This window comes from Triticum aestivum, chromosome 7A (assembly GCF_018294505.1).
Source record: "Triticum aestivum cultivar Chinese Spring chromosome 7A, IWGSC CS RefSeq v2.1, whole genome shotgun sequence".
Taxonomy (NCBI): Eukaryota; Viridiplantae; Streptophyta; class Magnoliopsida; order Poales; family Poaceae; genus Triticum; species Triticum aestivum.
In genome coordinates this window covers 721,089,232-721,103,196 of record NC_057812.1, presented here as the reverse complement: position 1 = coordinate 721,103,196, position 13,965 = coordinate 721,089,232, and the positions used below count along the sequence as shown (strand labels likewise).

Below are 13,965 nucleotides of genomic sequence, written 5' to 3'. Positions count from 1 at the left end.
TTGACTAACTTTATATTAAAAAATATAAACATTGACAATATGAAATCAACATTATCAGATGTACCACGAAATGTATTTTCATACTATATAGTTATAATATTGTAGATGTTCATATTTTTTTATATAAATTTGGTCAAACTTTGTGTAGTTTGACTTTGACCGAATCTTATATGCGGAGTAAAAAGAAACAGAGGGAGTATTATATTATTAAAACAAGAGACAAATAAGCCATCACGTTCATCCACACAAATTCTCAATCATTAACTTTTAATATAAATGGCTAAGATTTTAAAAAAATACACTCTCTCTCATTTTATAGGTCGTGCGTGTATCCCTAGGTCGTCAATTTGACCAACCTAATACAAGTCATATATTACAAAAAAATATACCAATATAAACTTTAGATGTTATATTTTCAAAAGGTATAATTTTTGTGTTATATAGTTTATATTAGGATGATAAAATTGACAACCTAGATAATCGCGTATGACTTGTAAACTGTGACGGAGGAAGTAGCGTTACATAAAAATATTGTGTCTAGGCATATGTTATGTTGCACATGCCACGTCCATCACTTACATGCATATATGATGGGAAAGTGCAATCACAAATAGTACGTGCCAGAGTTTCTCGAAAAAGAAAAGGCAATTACGTACAGGAGAAGGACACGCTGATGCTCACAATGCCACAATCACGTGCCATCACAATTACGTGCATGAGTCTCTAGAAAAAAGAATTACGTACAGAAGGACACGCTGAAGTTTACAATGTGCCACCATCACGTGTGTTTATTGTATGTAGAAATAAGGGAAGGTAATGAGAAACACAAGGAAAAAGGAGATGCTGTCAGGTGCGATTTGTATCTTTTCTTAGTGGGGTTTGAATCTATTTACTTACAGGAGAAGGACACGCTGATGTTCACAATGCCATAATCACATGTCATCACAATTACGTGCACGAGTCTCTAAAAAAAGAGTTTTTTACACAGTACAGACGTAAACGCTCATATACACGTGCATACACTCACCCATATGAACGCGCACACACACACACCGTACCCTATGAGCATCTCCGATAGACTGAGCCGGCATATCATCTTGAAATTTATGAAGTCACCATAGGCACCTTGTCGTTGACGGGAACGTCTCCTCCCACTGAATGTGCATCGCCGAAAATACTGAAATAAATCCAGAAATAAATCTGAGCACCAAGATTTGAACCCTGATAGGCTAGTATACCATAGTCCCTCTAACCATTCAACCATAGGTTGTTCGCCTCTAGAAAAAAGAGTCACGGACAGGAGAAGGACACACTGAAGTTTAAAATGCCACCATCACGTGTGTTTATTGTATGTAGAAATAAGGGAAGGTAATCAGAGACACGAGGAAAAAGGAGATGTTGTCAGGTGCAGTTTGAATCTTTTTTATTGGGGTTTGAATCTATTATACAGTTCAGATTTTTGATGATAAAAGAAGAGCCTATTAAATTTAAAGAAATCAATACTAAAAAAAGGAAATCTAGAGACCTTCACGTTGTAGTCATAGCTTTTTTTTCATTTTGGGCAGGTCAGACGATAAAAGAGGAACGTATTTTTTGGGCAAGTCACGTTCAAAAGACAGAGATCCTTGACCGGGTTATAGAATACAACAATAGATATCGTTCATAACTCAGGTAATATACATCTTGCATAATCACGTCCAGCGGGATGATTTTTCTTTAGGCATCGAGAAGACCTATATTATACTGTATTATCAAAAGACTTCGGTTGGGCCTGCGCCGGTAAATGAGGCTGCGAGCATGGCGGTAGCTCCATGTCATGGTAGCGGCCCTCGCAGCCGCAGGATAGATAGGCTCTCCTTGGCTCCGACCGATGTGAGATTCTGGATGTCATGGTACCAGGTGTCCGAAGGACGATCGTGAGGAACTGAGGATCATAATAAGCAAAAAATAAAAATAAAAATCATAAGCTACTATGTGCGCAAACTAAAAGACGAGAATGCATCTGTGGGCTATGGCAAGGCTTTTGAGCTATGAATAAGCTTAGCGTCCACTTCTCTACTCGGCCAAATGGCTGTCTAGCTAGGTTGTCAAGTTCACATGTGAACGATCAATCGGCTCTCAGAAGAGGAATAACCAAGGTTAGCCTATTGATTTAATCATCCGTACGTAACTATTTTTTTCTATTTTCTCGAACCAGGTAGCTAGGAGGATTGCATGTGTTGTACTATCTTCTACATGTAATTTGAAGCTAGCGATTCATAATATGATGTATCGGTTCACCAAAAAAAGAAAGATAATATGACATATTTATTTTCATTGTTTCATACAATTTATACCAGACTGCAACCTTTGCAGAGATAGATTGGATACATATGACAAAGGACTAAACATGTCTGGTGTGAAGACATACATTCTGCACATGCTATACTTTTCTTTGATGGAGGAACTATATTCCCAAAATTAGTGATGGAACCAGCTAAGGCAATTCGATGAGGAAAGCAAAGGGACCGCACAAGAGGACCTATATATGCACTTATTAAAAATAGAGTATCTCTTACATGTACTATTTAGTTCCTTCGTTAAACACCACCTCTGTCCTAGTTTATAAGTCTCCTTTGTATTTTGTGTCAAATTTTAACTATAGATTTAACTAACAAAATATTAATGCATGTCGCAAAAAATTATATTGTGGGATTCATATTTGGACATAGTTTTCAATTATATAATTTTATGACATGCATTAACATTTTGTTACTTAAATTTAAGGTAAAAGTTTGGCACATAATAAAGTGGGGACTAATAAACCAGGACAGGGGTAGTACATGGATATGTCACTTCACAAAAAAAAGATATGTCACTCGCAAAAAAGAATAGTTATGTCAAGATTTCAAAATCAAAGTTATTTTAGCATTTTTCTATTAATGCATATCAATAGTTAAATGTTTTCTTACACAACTAAGCAACAGGGCCGTCCAAAGGCCTGTGCGGGCTGTGCGACCGCACAGGGCCCCCAAATTCCAAGGGCCCCCGATTTTGGGCCAGTGTCTAGTGTATTTTTCGTGTTGGGCCCTTTTATCACAACTAGCACAGACATAGGCCTGCCCAGCTAGTCCCTGACTCTCTCAAATTGGGCCAGCCCCTCAATCTCCCAAAATAAGCCTTTACTTAATCCCGATCGACACAGCCCGCCGATCGCGACCTATCAATCTAGCCCCGCGCGGTCTGCTCGGAAGAGAAAAAAGGGCCCTCACGGAGCTGAACCGACGAAGTGCGGCGGCGGCGGCGGCGCACGGAGACGGAGCGTCGTTGTCACTTTGCTTCCTGCCCGGAGAAACAACCCGATGCTCTGCCCGCATGAGGCTGGTCATAGTGGGGAGTAACTTAGACTAGTGTCATATGCATGACACTAGTCTAAGTTACTACCTTTATAATGCAAAGTAACATAATAGTAGTGTCATAGATGGCTTTATTTATTAGCTTGTAGACTCATCTTGTCTTGGGAAGCGCTATGTTACAGTAACATATTATGTTACTACCTCACATTAAATACTTGCCACATAAGCAAAAAATTCTTGGAGTGTGCTATGTTACTAGCTAAGTTACTCCCACTATGACTAGCCTGAAGAATTCATTCCATAGTTTTCTTTGTCGCCGGTATCCGATCCGAGGCCTAGGTGAGGACATCCGCGATCTGTCCACAAGGTGTGCTCAAACTGATCCCCTATTTAATTTAGTATTTTGTCCTGTTGAATGATTAGTGTGCATACGCTTCAGTTTATCAATCCATTTGTTTAGAGAAGATATATAGTACTACTAGGCTAGTTGACCAAGTTGTCACACACCAATTTCCAAGCTAGTTGCTCGTTTCAAATTTAGAGTACAGTTTTTTTATCTTGGTACTGTATAAGCCTATAATTTATGGAGTGTTTGAATTCATTCTTTTTTCTTTTTATAAGAAAACATCTATTCTAGAATTTTTAGGGCCTTATTTTGCATTTCGCACCGGGCCCCCAAATTCCTGGAGACGGCCCTGCTAAGCAATAGAGATAATTAGAGGAATACTCCCTCCGTCTGAGTTTATTAGGCCTCTCAGCATCACAAGCATGTCCCTTTTTATAAGGCCTCACTTTGGAAAGGTGCATGCATGCAACCATTTCACTGTTTCATTGAAAGCCATTATTGTTGGTACCATGGCTGGGAAATTAATACACTTTATGCATGTTTTTTTACTGGCTGCATGCATGTGAGAGAATGCATTGGGAGTGGAATGAAAGAATTAATGTAAGTAAATTACTACTACCTCTCTCTCTCAGTTTACAGGGCGTGCGCGTGCCCCTAGGTTGTCAATTTGACCAACCTAATATAAGTCATATATTACAAAAAATATATCAATATAAACTTCAGATGTTTTATTTTCAAACCGTATAATTTTTGTGTTATATATTTTATATTAAGGTGGTAAAATTGGCAACCTAGGTATACGCATAGAACTTGTAAACTGAAACGGAGGTAGTATGTGTCTTGGTCTAAGAGAAGTCGTCTTTGGGCCTAAAATAAACCCAAACGGAGGGAGTTCAACATTAGCATGGTAGAATCATCTCTGGTCACTGCAATAATGACGAGCCAGTTCTAATAGACATGTTATATTATAAGCTTTATTTGGTAGTCTATTAAAAATTGTCGGTAAACATACCAAAACCAATAATTAAAATGCCATTTAGTAGGGAAAAAAGACAGAACACAATTGATTAGATGAAGAAGAAAAGGAAGAGATAAAAACTCGGCCAAACTCTATAAAGATTGGTATGGCATGGGGGCATCACAAAATCCATTACGTTTTTTTGAGGGGAACAAAACCATTACTAACAGCACAATAAAACTAATTCAATAGAGTCCGCAGATATTTCATCAAGGTATATATGGGCCACAATATTTTAGTTTGGACGATACATACGGGATAAGTATCATATTACTTTTTACATTAAATTTAAAAATTCCATGTGCCGAGGTACCTTACCAATAACGGTGACAAAATGCATATACCGTATACGCATTACGTATTTTGGCTATATGTCTGCCTCTTACCAACAACTCAATGCTAATATGGGCATAAAAGCACATAGAAAATCTTTGCGCGGGTCACCCCGCTAGTTCACTTCTATATAAAGAGCTCTTTTGTCGTAACACAAGCACGCAAGAGAAAGGGGGGCAGAAATCTTTGCAAGTTGCAACGACCTTATCACTTATCATCTTTGTTTGCATCAGGTTATTTCATAGTATGCTTATCATGTTAGTTTTCAACATGGGATAGCAGTAGCTTGGTAGGTACTAACAGTCTAACAGTAGTACTACATGTATCGTGCTTTTCCGGTGCATGCATATATGCAGATCGATCGATGGGTTCAGAGAAGTTCCCTGCCCCTGTGGCCGACCTGTGCGACGCGAACGCCTCACTCATCCTCACCGGCGAGCTGCGCATCCTGGAGCCCGTCTTCCAGCCGTACGGCCAGTGCAGGTCCTTCTCGGGCCGGGTGGTCACCATGCGCGTCCTCGAGCATAACGCGGGCCTGCGCGCGCTCCTGGAGACCCCTGGCGAGGGCCGCGTGCTGGTACTCGACGGCGGCGGCAGCAAGCAGTGCGCGCTCATCGGCGGCACGCTGGCGGAGGTGGCGCGCGGCAGCGGCTGGGCGGGCGCTGTCGTGAACGGCTGCGTCCGCGACGTGGATGACGTGAACGGCTGCGCCATCGGCGTCCGCGCGCTCGCCAGCAACCCCCGCAAGCCCGGGAAGAGCGGCGCCACGGAGATGCACGTGGACGTCGACGTCGGCGGTGCCGTGGTCCGTGACGGGGAGTGGCTCTACGCGGACAGCGACGGCATCATTGTCTGCGACAGGGAGATCTACGGTTGATGTGATCGACCCCAACGTGGCTTATTCCACACAGTTTGTCTTCCGATGTCTGCCTCGCGTGTTCTCTCTAAGTTTGGTGGCGATATAGTTTTCTCTCTTCCGCGGGTTGATTCTTCACGGGCCATCTAAAATGCTCCATAGTAAAAGTATTATTTCTTGTAAGATGTAATAATACCATGCACTGTTCTGTGCATTTCATTTCTCGTTCATGTCCACATCTTTCGCAACGTTTCTTTGTTTTTTTCTTTAAATTGAGCCTCGCGTATATTAGATCAATGGAAACATTGTGTACAATGGGATCTAAAGCAAGGTAACTAAATCCTCAGACACAATAAACTGCCCTAAAAAAAGGGTGACTGAAACTAAGATTATATTCTTCAAAAATCTGGCTGAAGGCACAGCTGAGCTTATCGTCGTTACACAAACCATAGTCCATAGCTATCCCCGATGATGGACAACATCGACAAATTCAGCCACTGAACTACCTGAAAGACCGGTAGATGATCAAATATCATTGAACTCTCGCAATAGTAGACCACCGTAAACAAACGGGATTCCAAATCGCGCCAAGTATATGCACGGGGATATCACCCCGATCTAGCCACCCAATGAGCTAGTATCGCAAGACCAGACCGACGACCTTGCTTGGAAAGGCTCAAAAGAAGGGACCATTCAAGCAAAGCTGTTGCCGACAATGCCAAAGGAGCCATGCTGGCAAACAACATGAATTATCAATCCCATGTCTATGAAGAACAATAGGGACATATTTCCTAAGCTACTCGACAATGCTACACCAAGCGCCACTGAGACATGATTTGAGCAGGAGGATTCTTATTTGAGACAACACTGCCTCCACCATTGGAATGACATCACCGCGACACCAAAACGTAGTACACAACGGAGGAGAGATGTGAATCCCCTCCACACCGCCCTCTATCACCGGAGCGCAGTTAGGGTTGTTATGTCTCTTTCTTTTAAATGCAAATAGAAGAACTAATTGTATCACATCGGTGTTAGTTTTTTTTAAATTTGTTGGAACATTTTCCAATAAATAGAAACATAATTTTACCGCATTAGTTCTCTAAGTTGAACTGCTGAAGAAACCAGAGCTTGTGATAATTCTTGTTAGGCATCTTCAACTTTTTTCTTGTGGGAATGCAATTTTTTATCACTATATCACTGGATAGGAAGAACGAATGAGAAATGTGGAAGAGAAAAGCGCAAACAAAACCAGGCATTGAAGTCCAGGTGGCCAAAGTGTGATATTTATTGTGTCTCTTGCATCAGGTGAAATATATGCCATGCCATGGATAGTTGAGCTTTTGTTGTAATGTAGTATGATATTGTCAAAATGCCATGGGTATTTTATGGTTTCCACATATTGTCTTTGATGCATTTTACTCTTCGAGTGTTAGCTGAAAATTACCCTTTGTAATTTTTTTTCTAATAATACCCTTATGGTCAAAAAATTATTTCTGAGGAACCTATTTGTCCCATCTTTTAAATGTTACCCATTTAAGTTTTATCCTACTAGAACCATAATAATTTATTTTGTTAAAAAAGGTCCATTGCCATTTGTTTGTTGAGAAGCATTGAATTTTTTTATGTTTTAGGAAAGTAAAATTTTAGTTGACCTACTGAACACCTTTATTTGTTAACCTAGTAAATAAGCACGTGAGTGTCCCCACAAGAACTAGTTGCCTTACATTATATTGAGATTTGGTTGTAGGAAACATGAACATTTAAATTCTAATAACATGAAAACTGAAAATGAAACATATTCTTTACTTTATTTCATTATTACATGCCTATAAAATATTTATAAAACGGAAAATAAATTTTTTCTTTCCTAAACAAACCAAAAGAAGCAAAGAATAGGGAAAACAGGCTGAAAGCTTCTAGAAGCTTCACCAAACCGACCGGGAGCTTCTAGAAGCTCGCCAAAACCGGATGGTGTTTCTGTAAAAGGGCAACCATTGATGGGCCAGCCCACTTACGAAACAAAGGTGGGATGGGTTGTGCGCCTTTTACCATATTGCCTATATGTGGCGCATCGAGCGCCAAACAGGGTTTGCGCCCTTTCTGTACAAAACGAGCACCCTCTCGTAAGACTGGGCTGACCCATGTTGGTCAGCCAGTGTGTATGACAGATGAAGTAGTTTTTTTAGAAGGCGATGAAGTAGTTTCTGATATAGGTAAACAAATGAGTTTCTGTGAGCCAAGGTGTTTTTTTTATGGCAGTTTGTACTGGGAAACGTTTTTTGGGTTTTATTTTCCAGCTTTTCTGTTTAGGGTTTTTTCTTTACGTTTTTGGTTTGTTTTTATTTTCATCATTTTTATTACTTTAAAATGCATAGTTTTATAGGTTGGAAATTAGTTAATCTTTTCGAAAATAGATGTATAATTTCTTATTCATGAACATATTCAAATTCAAAAAAGTTATTTTTATATATTTTAGTAATTTATAAACATTTTGTAAAATTGACGAATATTCTCCAGTTACAAAGTTTTAAAAACAAATCATGGACAGTTTTTAACTCATAAACATTTAGCATTTTGAGGAACATTTTTCAACGTTATGTTGTTAGCGTGGAGATTTTGGGTTTACAAATATTTTTAAATACCATGAATTTTTTAAAATCCACAAATTTTTTAACTTATGAATACTTTTTTAACTCACGTACATTTTCAAAATATTTGAATATTTTTAATCTTCGTGAATCTTTCTATCAATGAATATTTTGCAATCTTCAAATTTCTTTCAATAAACCAATCTATTTTGTGTTAAAAAAGTTGTACTATAGTGACCACATGCTACTCAACTGAATGTGAAAGACCCGACAAAAAAAAGGAGTGATGCATCATCAATTGGTATCTGGTGGCGTCAATACGCCACAAGAGTTGAAGCCTAATAAGGAGGCTGATGCACATTTTAGCGACAGTTTGCCCTTGAAGGATTGCATCGGAGCTCCCCCAATTTGTTTTTTGAGAATAGGAGCTCCCCTATTCAGAACCTTTAGTGGGAAATTATCGGTAAATTCTTGATGGGCAATGCACGCTGTAGCGTTCATCCGTTTAGTTCGGCTTTTTATCCACTCCTTCGTCCATTCGAAGAAGCTTGTACATCCTGGCCCAGAAAAAAATGATTAGCTATCTACTTTTTGATAGAGTTAAAAAAATCATGAATTCAAACAATGTTGGTGGAGGAAAAAAATGTTCTTGATTTACAAAAGATCCATGAATTTTCAAAATATTTACGATTTTCAAAATGTTTATGAAATTATGGTCACGAATTCTGAAAACAAAAACATGAAAGAAGGCGAAGTAGAAATAAAAAAAGTGCAACAATAGTAGTTTCAAAACATGACTTTCCTAGAAATGGGCGTCCACGATTCGGAGGATGGTTTTGATCGCCACACATTTGGTTTGGTGTGTCGTGGGTACCTTTTGTCCAGGATCACGACTTTCCACGGCGTTGCTACATGTTTTTGTTCTCTAGTTTGACCTCCACCCGATTGTGCTCAGCCAGATAAAGCTCAATCAGAGAAGTTGTGATGTATGTGTCCTCCTCCTTTGTATGCGTGAATATGGAAAATCAAGGATTAAAGCTTTTAGATATAGCGACACTTCAACTGCACCATATATTTTTTGGGAGCCTGAAAGCTAAGCTATTCCACTTTGTACCACTATCCTAAATACTAAGGGTGAAAGTGGTTAGGATAATTTCCGCCTGGAACCGTTTCTGAATCCGTTTTTATAGGAAACAGTAAGAGATTTCTGACATCCAATGATAATCAGAGCCGAATCCGGCTGCGATTGATAGGATATGGTATAGGATATGATACTACTAATATTCAGCGCAATAGGATAATCCCTTCTTTATCTGGATAATCCCACCTTGTAAACTCGGAATCTGATTTTGGGGTGAAATTTTAAGTATCACAGACTACCGCCGATGAGCTTAGTGCATGGCGCAATCAAAATCTTTGACAAGGTACTTGCCACACGGCTTGCGAACGATCTTTCGAGATTGGTTGGGCACCACCAGAGTGCTTTTGTCCGAGGCCGCTTGCTGCATGAGAACTTTATGCTTGTGCAATGTACGGCGCGGCTTCTACATGCGCTGAAGAATCAAATTTTCATTTAGAAAAAAAGATAAAAATACAAAAAATACAAAAAACAAATAATACACATATATGCCGACGGTAGGCGCCCGGGATCTGTAATCCTCGGGAGCAAGGTGGCCTCGGTATCATGTGCTCGAAGCGCATGAATATCACGCTCCTTTCCCGCTTGCTTTGGCGCATCTCACAAGGTCATGGTGGGCTGTGGCTAGACATCATCCGGAATAAATACCTGCGTGGCCAGCCTTTGGCCTTCTGTCAGCGGTCTGGGGGATCCTAATTTTGGCAGTCTGTCATCCAGTTGCTTCCCGTCCTCCGTATTGGGACCTCCATAACGGCCGGATCGGGCTCTGCGACCATGTGCTGGTTTGTCCGCTGGGCGGGTGTCTCCCCCTTCGCTGCTCGGTTCCCTGATCTCTTCTCCATTGCTGTCATCCCGACGATCTCCGTCGATCGGGCCCTTATTGACTTAGGGCGCCTCGTGTTTCGGAGGCCATTTGGGCCTCCGGAAGCTGCCACTTGGCAGGAGCTTCTTGATTGCATCGCCCTCCATGAGCCGGATGTCGATGCTGGCCCGGACGAGGTTCGGTGGCGCCTTGAACCATCGGGTCAATTCTCCACCAAGTCCCTCTACGCCGCCCCCTCCTAGCTGTTTGGCCCATTCGCGTTCCTCTGAAGATCTGGATCTTCACGTGGCAGTGGATCCGCGGTCGGCTCTCGTCTGGGGTTGAGGTCTGCAAGCGCAATGGTCCGGGCTCCGGCCTTTGCCCGCTTTGCAGTACTCCCGAGGGTTCGAACCATATCTTCTTCAACTACGTTTCTGCCCAGTTTGTTTGGAGTTGCTTTAGAGAGGCGGTGGATGGTAGCTGGTGCCACACCAACTTCCCAGACCTCTTCGACGAACTCCAGAATTTCCCCCTGCCCACTCGCCACATTAGGTGGCTGGAGATTGGAGCTCTCGCGTGGACCATCTGGACGATTCGCAATAAGCTCGTGATTCAGCACACTCTGCTTCGACGGGCTACTGATGCTCTCTTCAAACTGTCTGGTTTCTTGCAGCTCTGGCGGCCGCTTAGCCGCCCTCGGGACCAGGACGCCATCTCCGCCTTCATCGCCGACATTCGCTCGATGGCCGTCCGCCTGTCGCCGCCTCCTCCTCCACCCCCTCCAGAGCCTGATTAGATGCTTGGCTAGCGCTCGCCTTGGCTTCAGCCTTTTTTATGTGTTTTTTCTAGGCTTGTTGAGCTGTGCCTTCAGCAGTACCTTTGGGTCTCCGTGTGTTTCTTGGGTGTGTGTGTTCTGTACTAGACATTGTATGTGTGCTCTGGGCGGTTTGCTTTATTTATAAAGTGGGGCGAGAGCCTTTTTCGGTATGCGTGAATTTGGAAAATCAAGGATTAAAGCTTCTAGATATAGCGACACTTCAACTGCACCATATCTTTTTTGGGAGCCTGAAAGCTAAGCTATTCCACTTTGTACCACTATCCTAAATACTAAGGGTGAAAGTGGTTAGGATAATTTCGGCCAGGAACCGTTTCTGAATCCGTTTTTATAGGAAACAGTAAGAGATTTCTGACATCCGATGACAATCAGAGCCGAATCCGGCTGCGATTGATAGGATATGATACTACTAATATTCAGCGCAATAGGATAATACCTTCTTTATCTGGATAATCCCACCATGTAAACTTGGAATCTGATTAATCTGATTTTGGGGTGAATTTTTAAGTATCAAAGACTACCGCCGGTGAGCTTAGTGCATGGCGCAATCAAAATCTTTGAAAATAGGTACTTGCCACATGGCTTGCGAACGATCTTCTGAGATTGGTTGGCCACCACCAGAGTGCTTTCGTCCGAGGCCGCTCACTGCATGAGAACTTTATGCTTGTGCAATGTACGGCGAGGCTTCTACATGCGCTGAAGAAATCAAATTTTAATTTAAAAAAGGATAAAAATACAAAAATACAAAAAACAGATAATACACAGGTATGCCGACGGCAAAGCCGTCGGCGGCATAGCTATGCCCCGGATCGATGAGGTATGCCAACCGACACGGCTCGGATCGATGAGGTATGCCAACCGACACGGCTCGGATCGATAACGTGGCACGTGCCGCAGATCGATCACGTGGATCAAGCCTATGCCGACGGCCGCTGTTAGGGTTGTCGGCATAGATATGACGGCGTCAAACGCCCGTCAACCACCAGGTAGCCGAGCCCACGCCTATGCCAACGACCACTGTAGGCATATGTCCAGGTATGCCGACGGCCTTGCTATACCGACGGCCCCCGTCGGCATGTGTGGAGGTATGCCGACGGCTTTTCTACACTGACGGCTTGCCCTAGGCTGTCGGCATACCTCCATATATGCCGACGGGGGCCGTCGGCATAAGATAGGCCGTCGGGATTAGGGGTAATTCCGATAGTGTCTAAAGCATTTGACTCGGTTCAATGGCCTTTTGTGCTTGAAGTGTTGGGAAGGATGGGCTTTGGAGACAGGTGGATAACGTGGGTGTGCGGCAACTGGCTACTTCTTCCAGGAGAATCATGACAAACGGCTTAATTACCGGGAAAGTCAATCTTGAGCTGCCAAGGAATGCGGCAAGGGGATCCATTATTGCCCATGATCTTCGTCCTATGCATGGAGCCCCTCCACTGCCTCTTCAAGTATGCAACCGCCAAAGGCTTGTTCACTCCATTGGCTAGAACTGGAGTGCACCAATGCGTCTCCATGTTTGCGTACGATGTTATGGTGTTCTTCAAGCTAATCGAGCTCGAGACACGCACATGTGGAGCAATCATGCAGTTGTTTGGGCAAGCCTCTGGACTTACAGTCAACATGAACAAAAGTGCGGCCATGCCCATTAGATACTCTCAGGAGGAGATGACCACAGTTTGTACTTCGCTCGGCTGCCCTACCTTGATGTTCCGCCACCAGTAGTAGAAAAAGGGGCTTTCGTTCGGGCCTGGCCAGCCCATTAGTCCCGATTCTTCCAGGAACCGGGATCAATGGATGCATTCGTCTTAGTTCGTGAGCCCAGGGAGCCGGCCGGGGCCTCGTGGGCATTGGTCCCGGTTCGTATGGACCCATTTGTCCCGGTTCCAGGCACGAACCGGGTCCAATGGTCCTCGCTCCTGGCCCACAAACATTGGTCTCGGTTCTTGGCTCGAACCGGGACAGAAGGCTGGGCTTTAGTCCCGGTTCCAGCCACGAACCGGGACAAATGATTTTCCTATATATACCCCGTCGCCGCAGCAGAGCACTCCATAGTGCTCTGTTTTTTCTGGCCGGTGAGGAGAGGGCATTTGGGTGCTCTAGCTCATCCCCTATGCACACGAGGTGTTCGATGAAATGACTGAGCCACGCTAGTTAAGCTTTCTCCTCTCGAAGCTCGACCTCCAAGCTCCATTTCCCCCGAGATTTGTCTAGGTTTAGCGGTCCGTCACGTCCCGTCCCCGTCTTCACCGCCGTCGATCGCCCGCGCCGATCTCGTTGCCTGCACCACTGTGGTGAGCCTCTTATCTTCTTCTGAAAGAAAAAAAAATTCTTACTTTAGATAGATACTTGTCTAATTTTCTTAGTTTTATTATTGCTTGTTATTATATAGTGCGATGGTTTTGGTATCCGCCCTCGTCGGCCCTCGTCCTGGCTATGATTCAGATGTGGTATGTATTATCTTTTATAACTATTTGGTTCATTTATTGTTTATGACAATTATGCCCATCAAGTTCACATAGATTTTATTTATGTAGGAGGTAGTTAAACCAGAAATTTCAACCGACCCTATTGTCGAGAGGTTAAATTTAGTTGAAGAAGAAAACAATTACTTGAAGGAAAAAATAAAAAAAATTGAGGAGGAGAAGATGATATTGGAGTTGCATGTTGCGAATGTCATCGATGATCACAAGATCAAGATGGATGCAATGCGATTA

General features: G+C 42.7%; 1 protein-coding gene across 1 annotated transcript; it reads left to right on the top strand.

Annotated features, from left to right (window-relative positions):
• Positions 1-5,391: 5,391 nt before the first annotated feature.
• On the top strand, positions 5,392-5,989 carry LOC123147255 (putative 4-hydroxy-4-methyl-2-oxoglutarate aldolase 3). The gene has a single exon (XM_044566498.1). It carries the CDS (start codon positions 5,397-5,399, stop codon positions 5,907-5,909), a length of 513 nt encoding a protein of 170 aa, XP_044422433.1. The 5' UTR covers positions 5,392-5,396; the 3' UTR covers positions 5,910-5,989.
• The last annotated feature ends 7,976 nt before the right edge of the window (positions 5,990-13,965 follow it).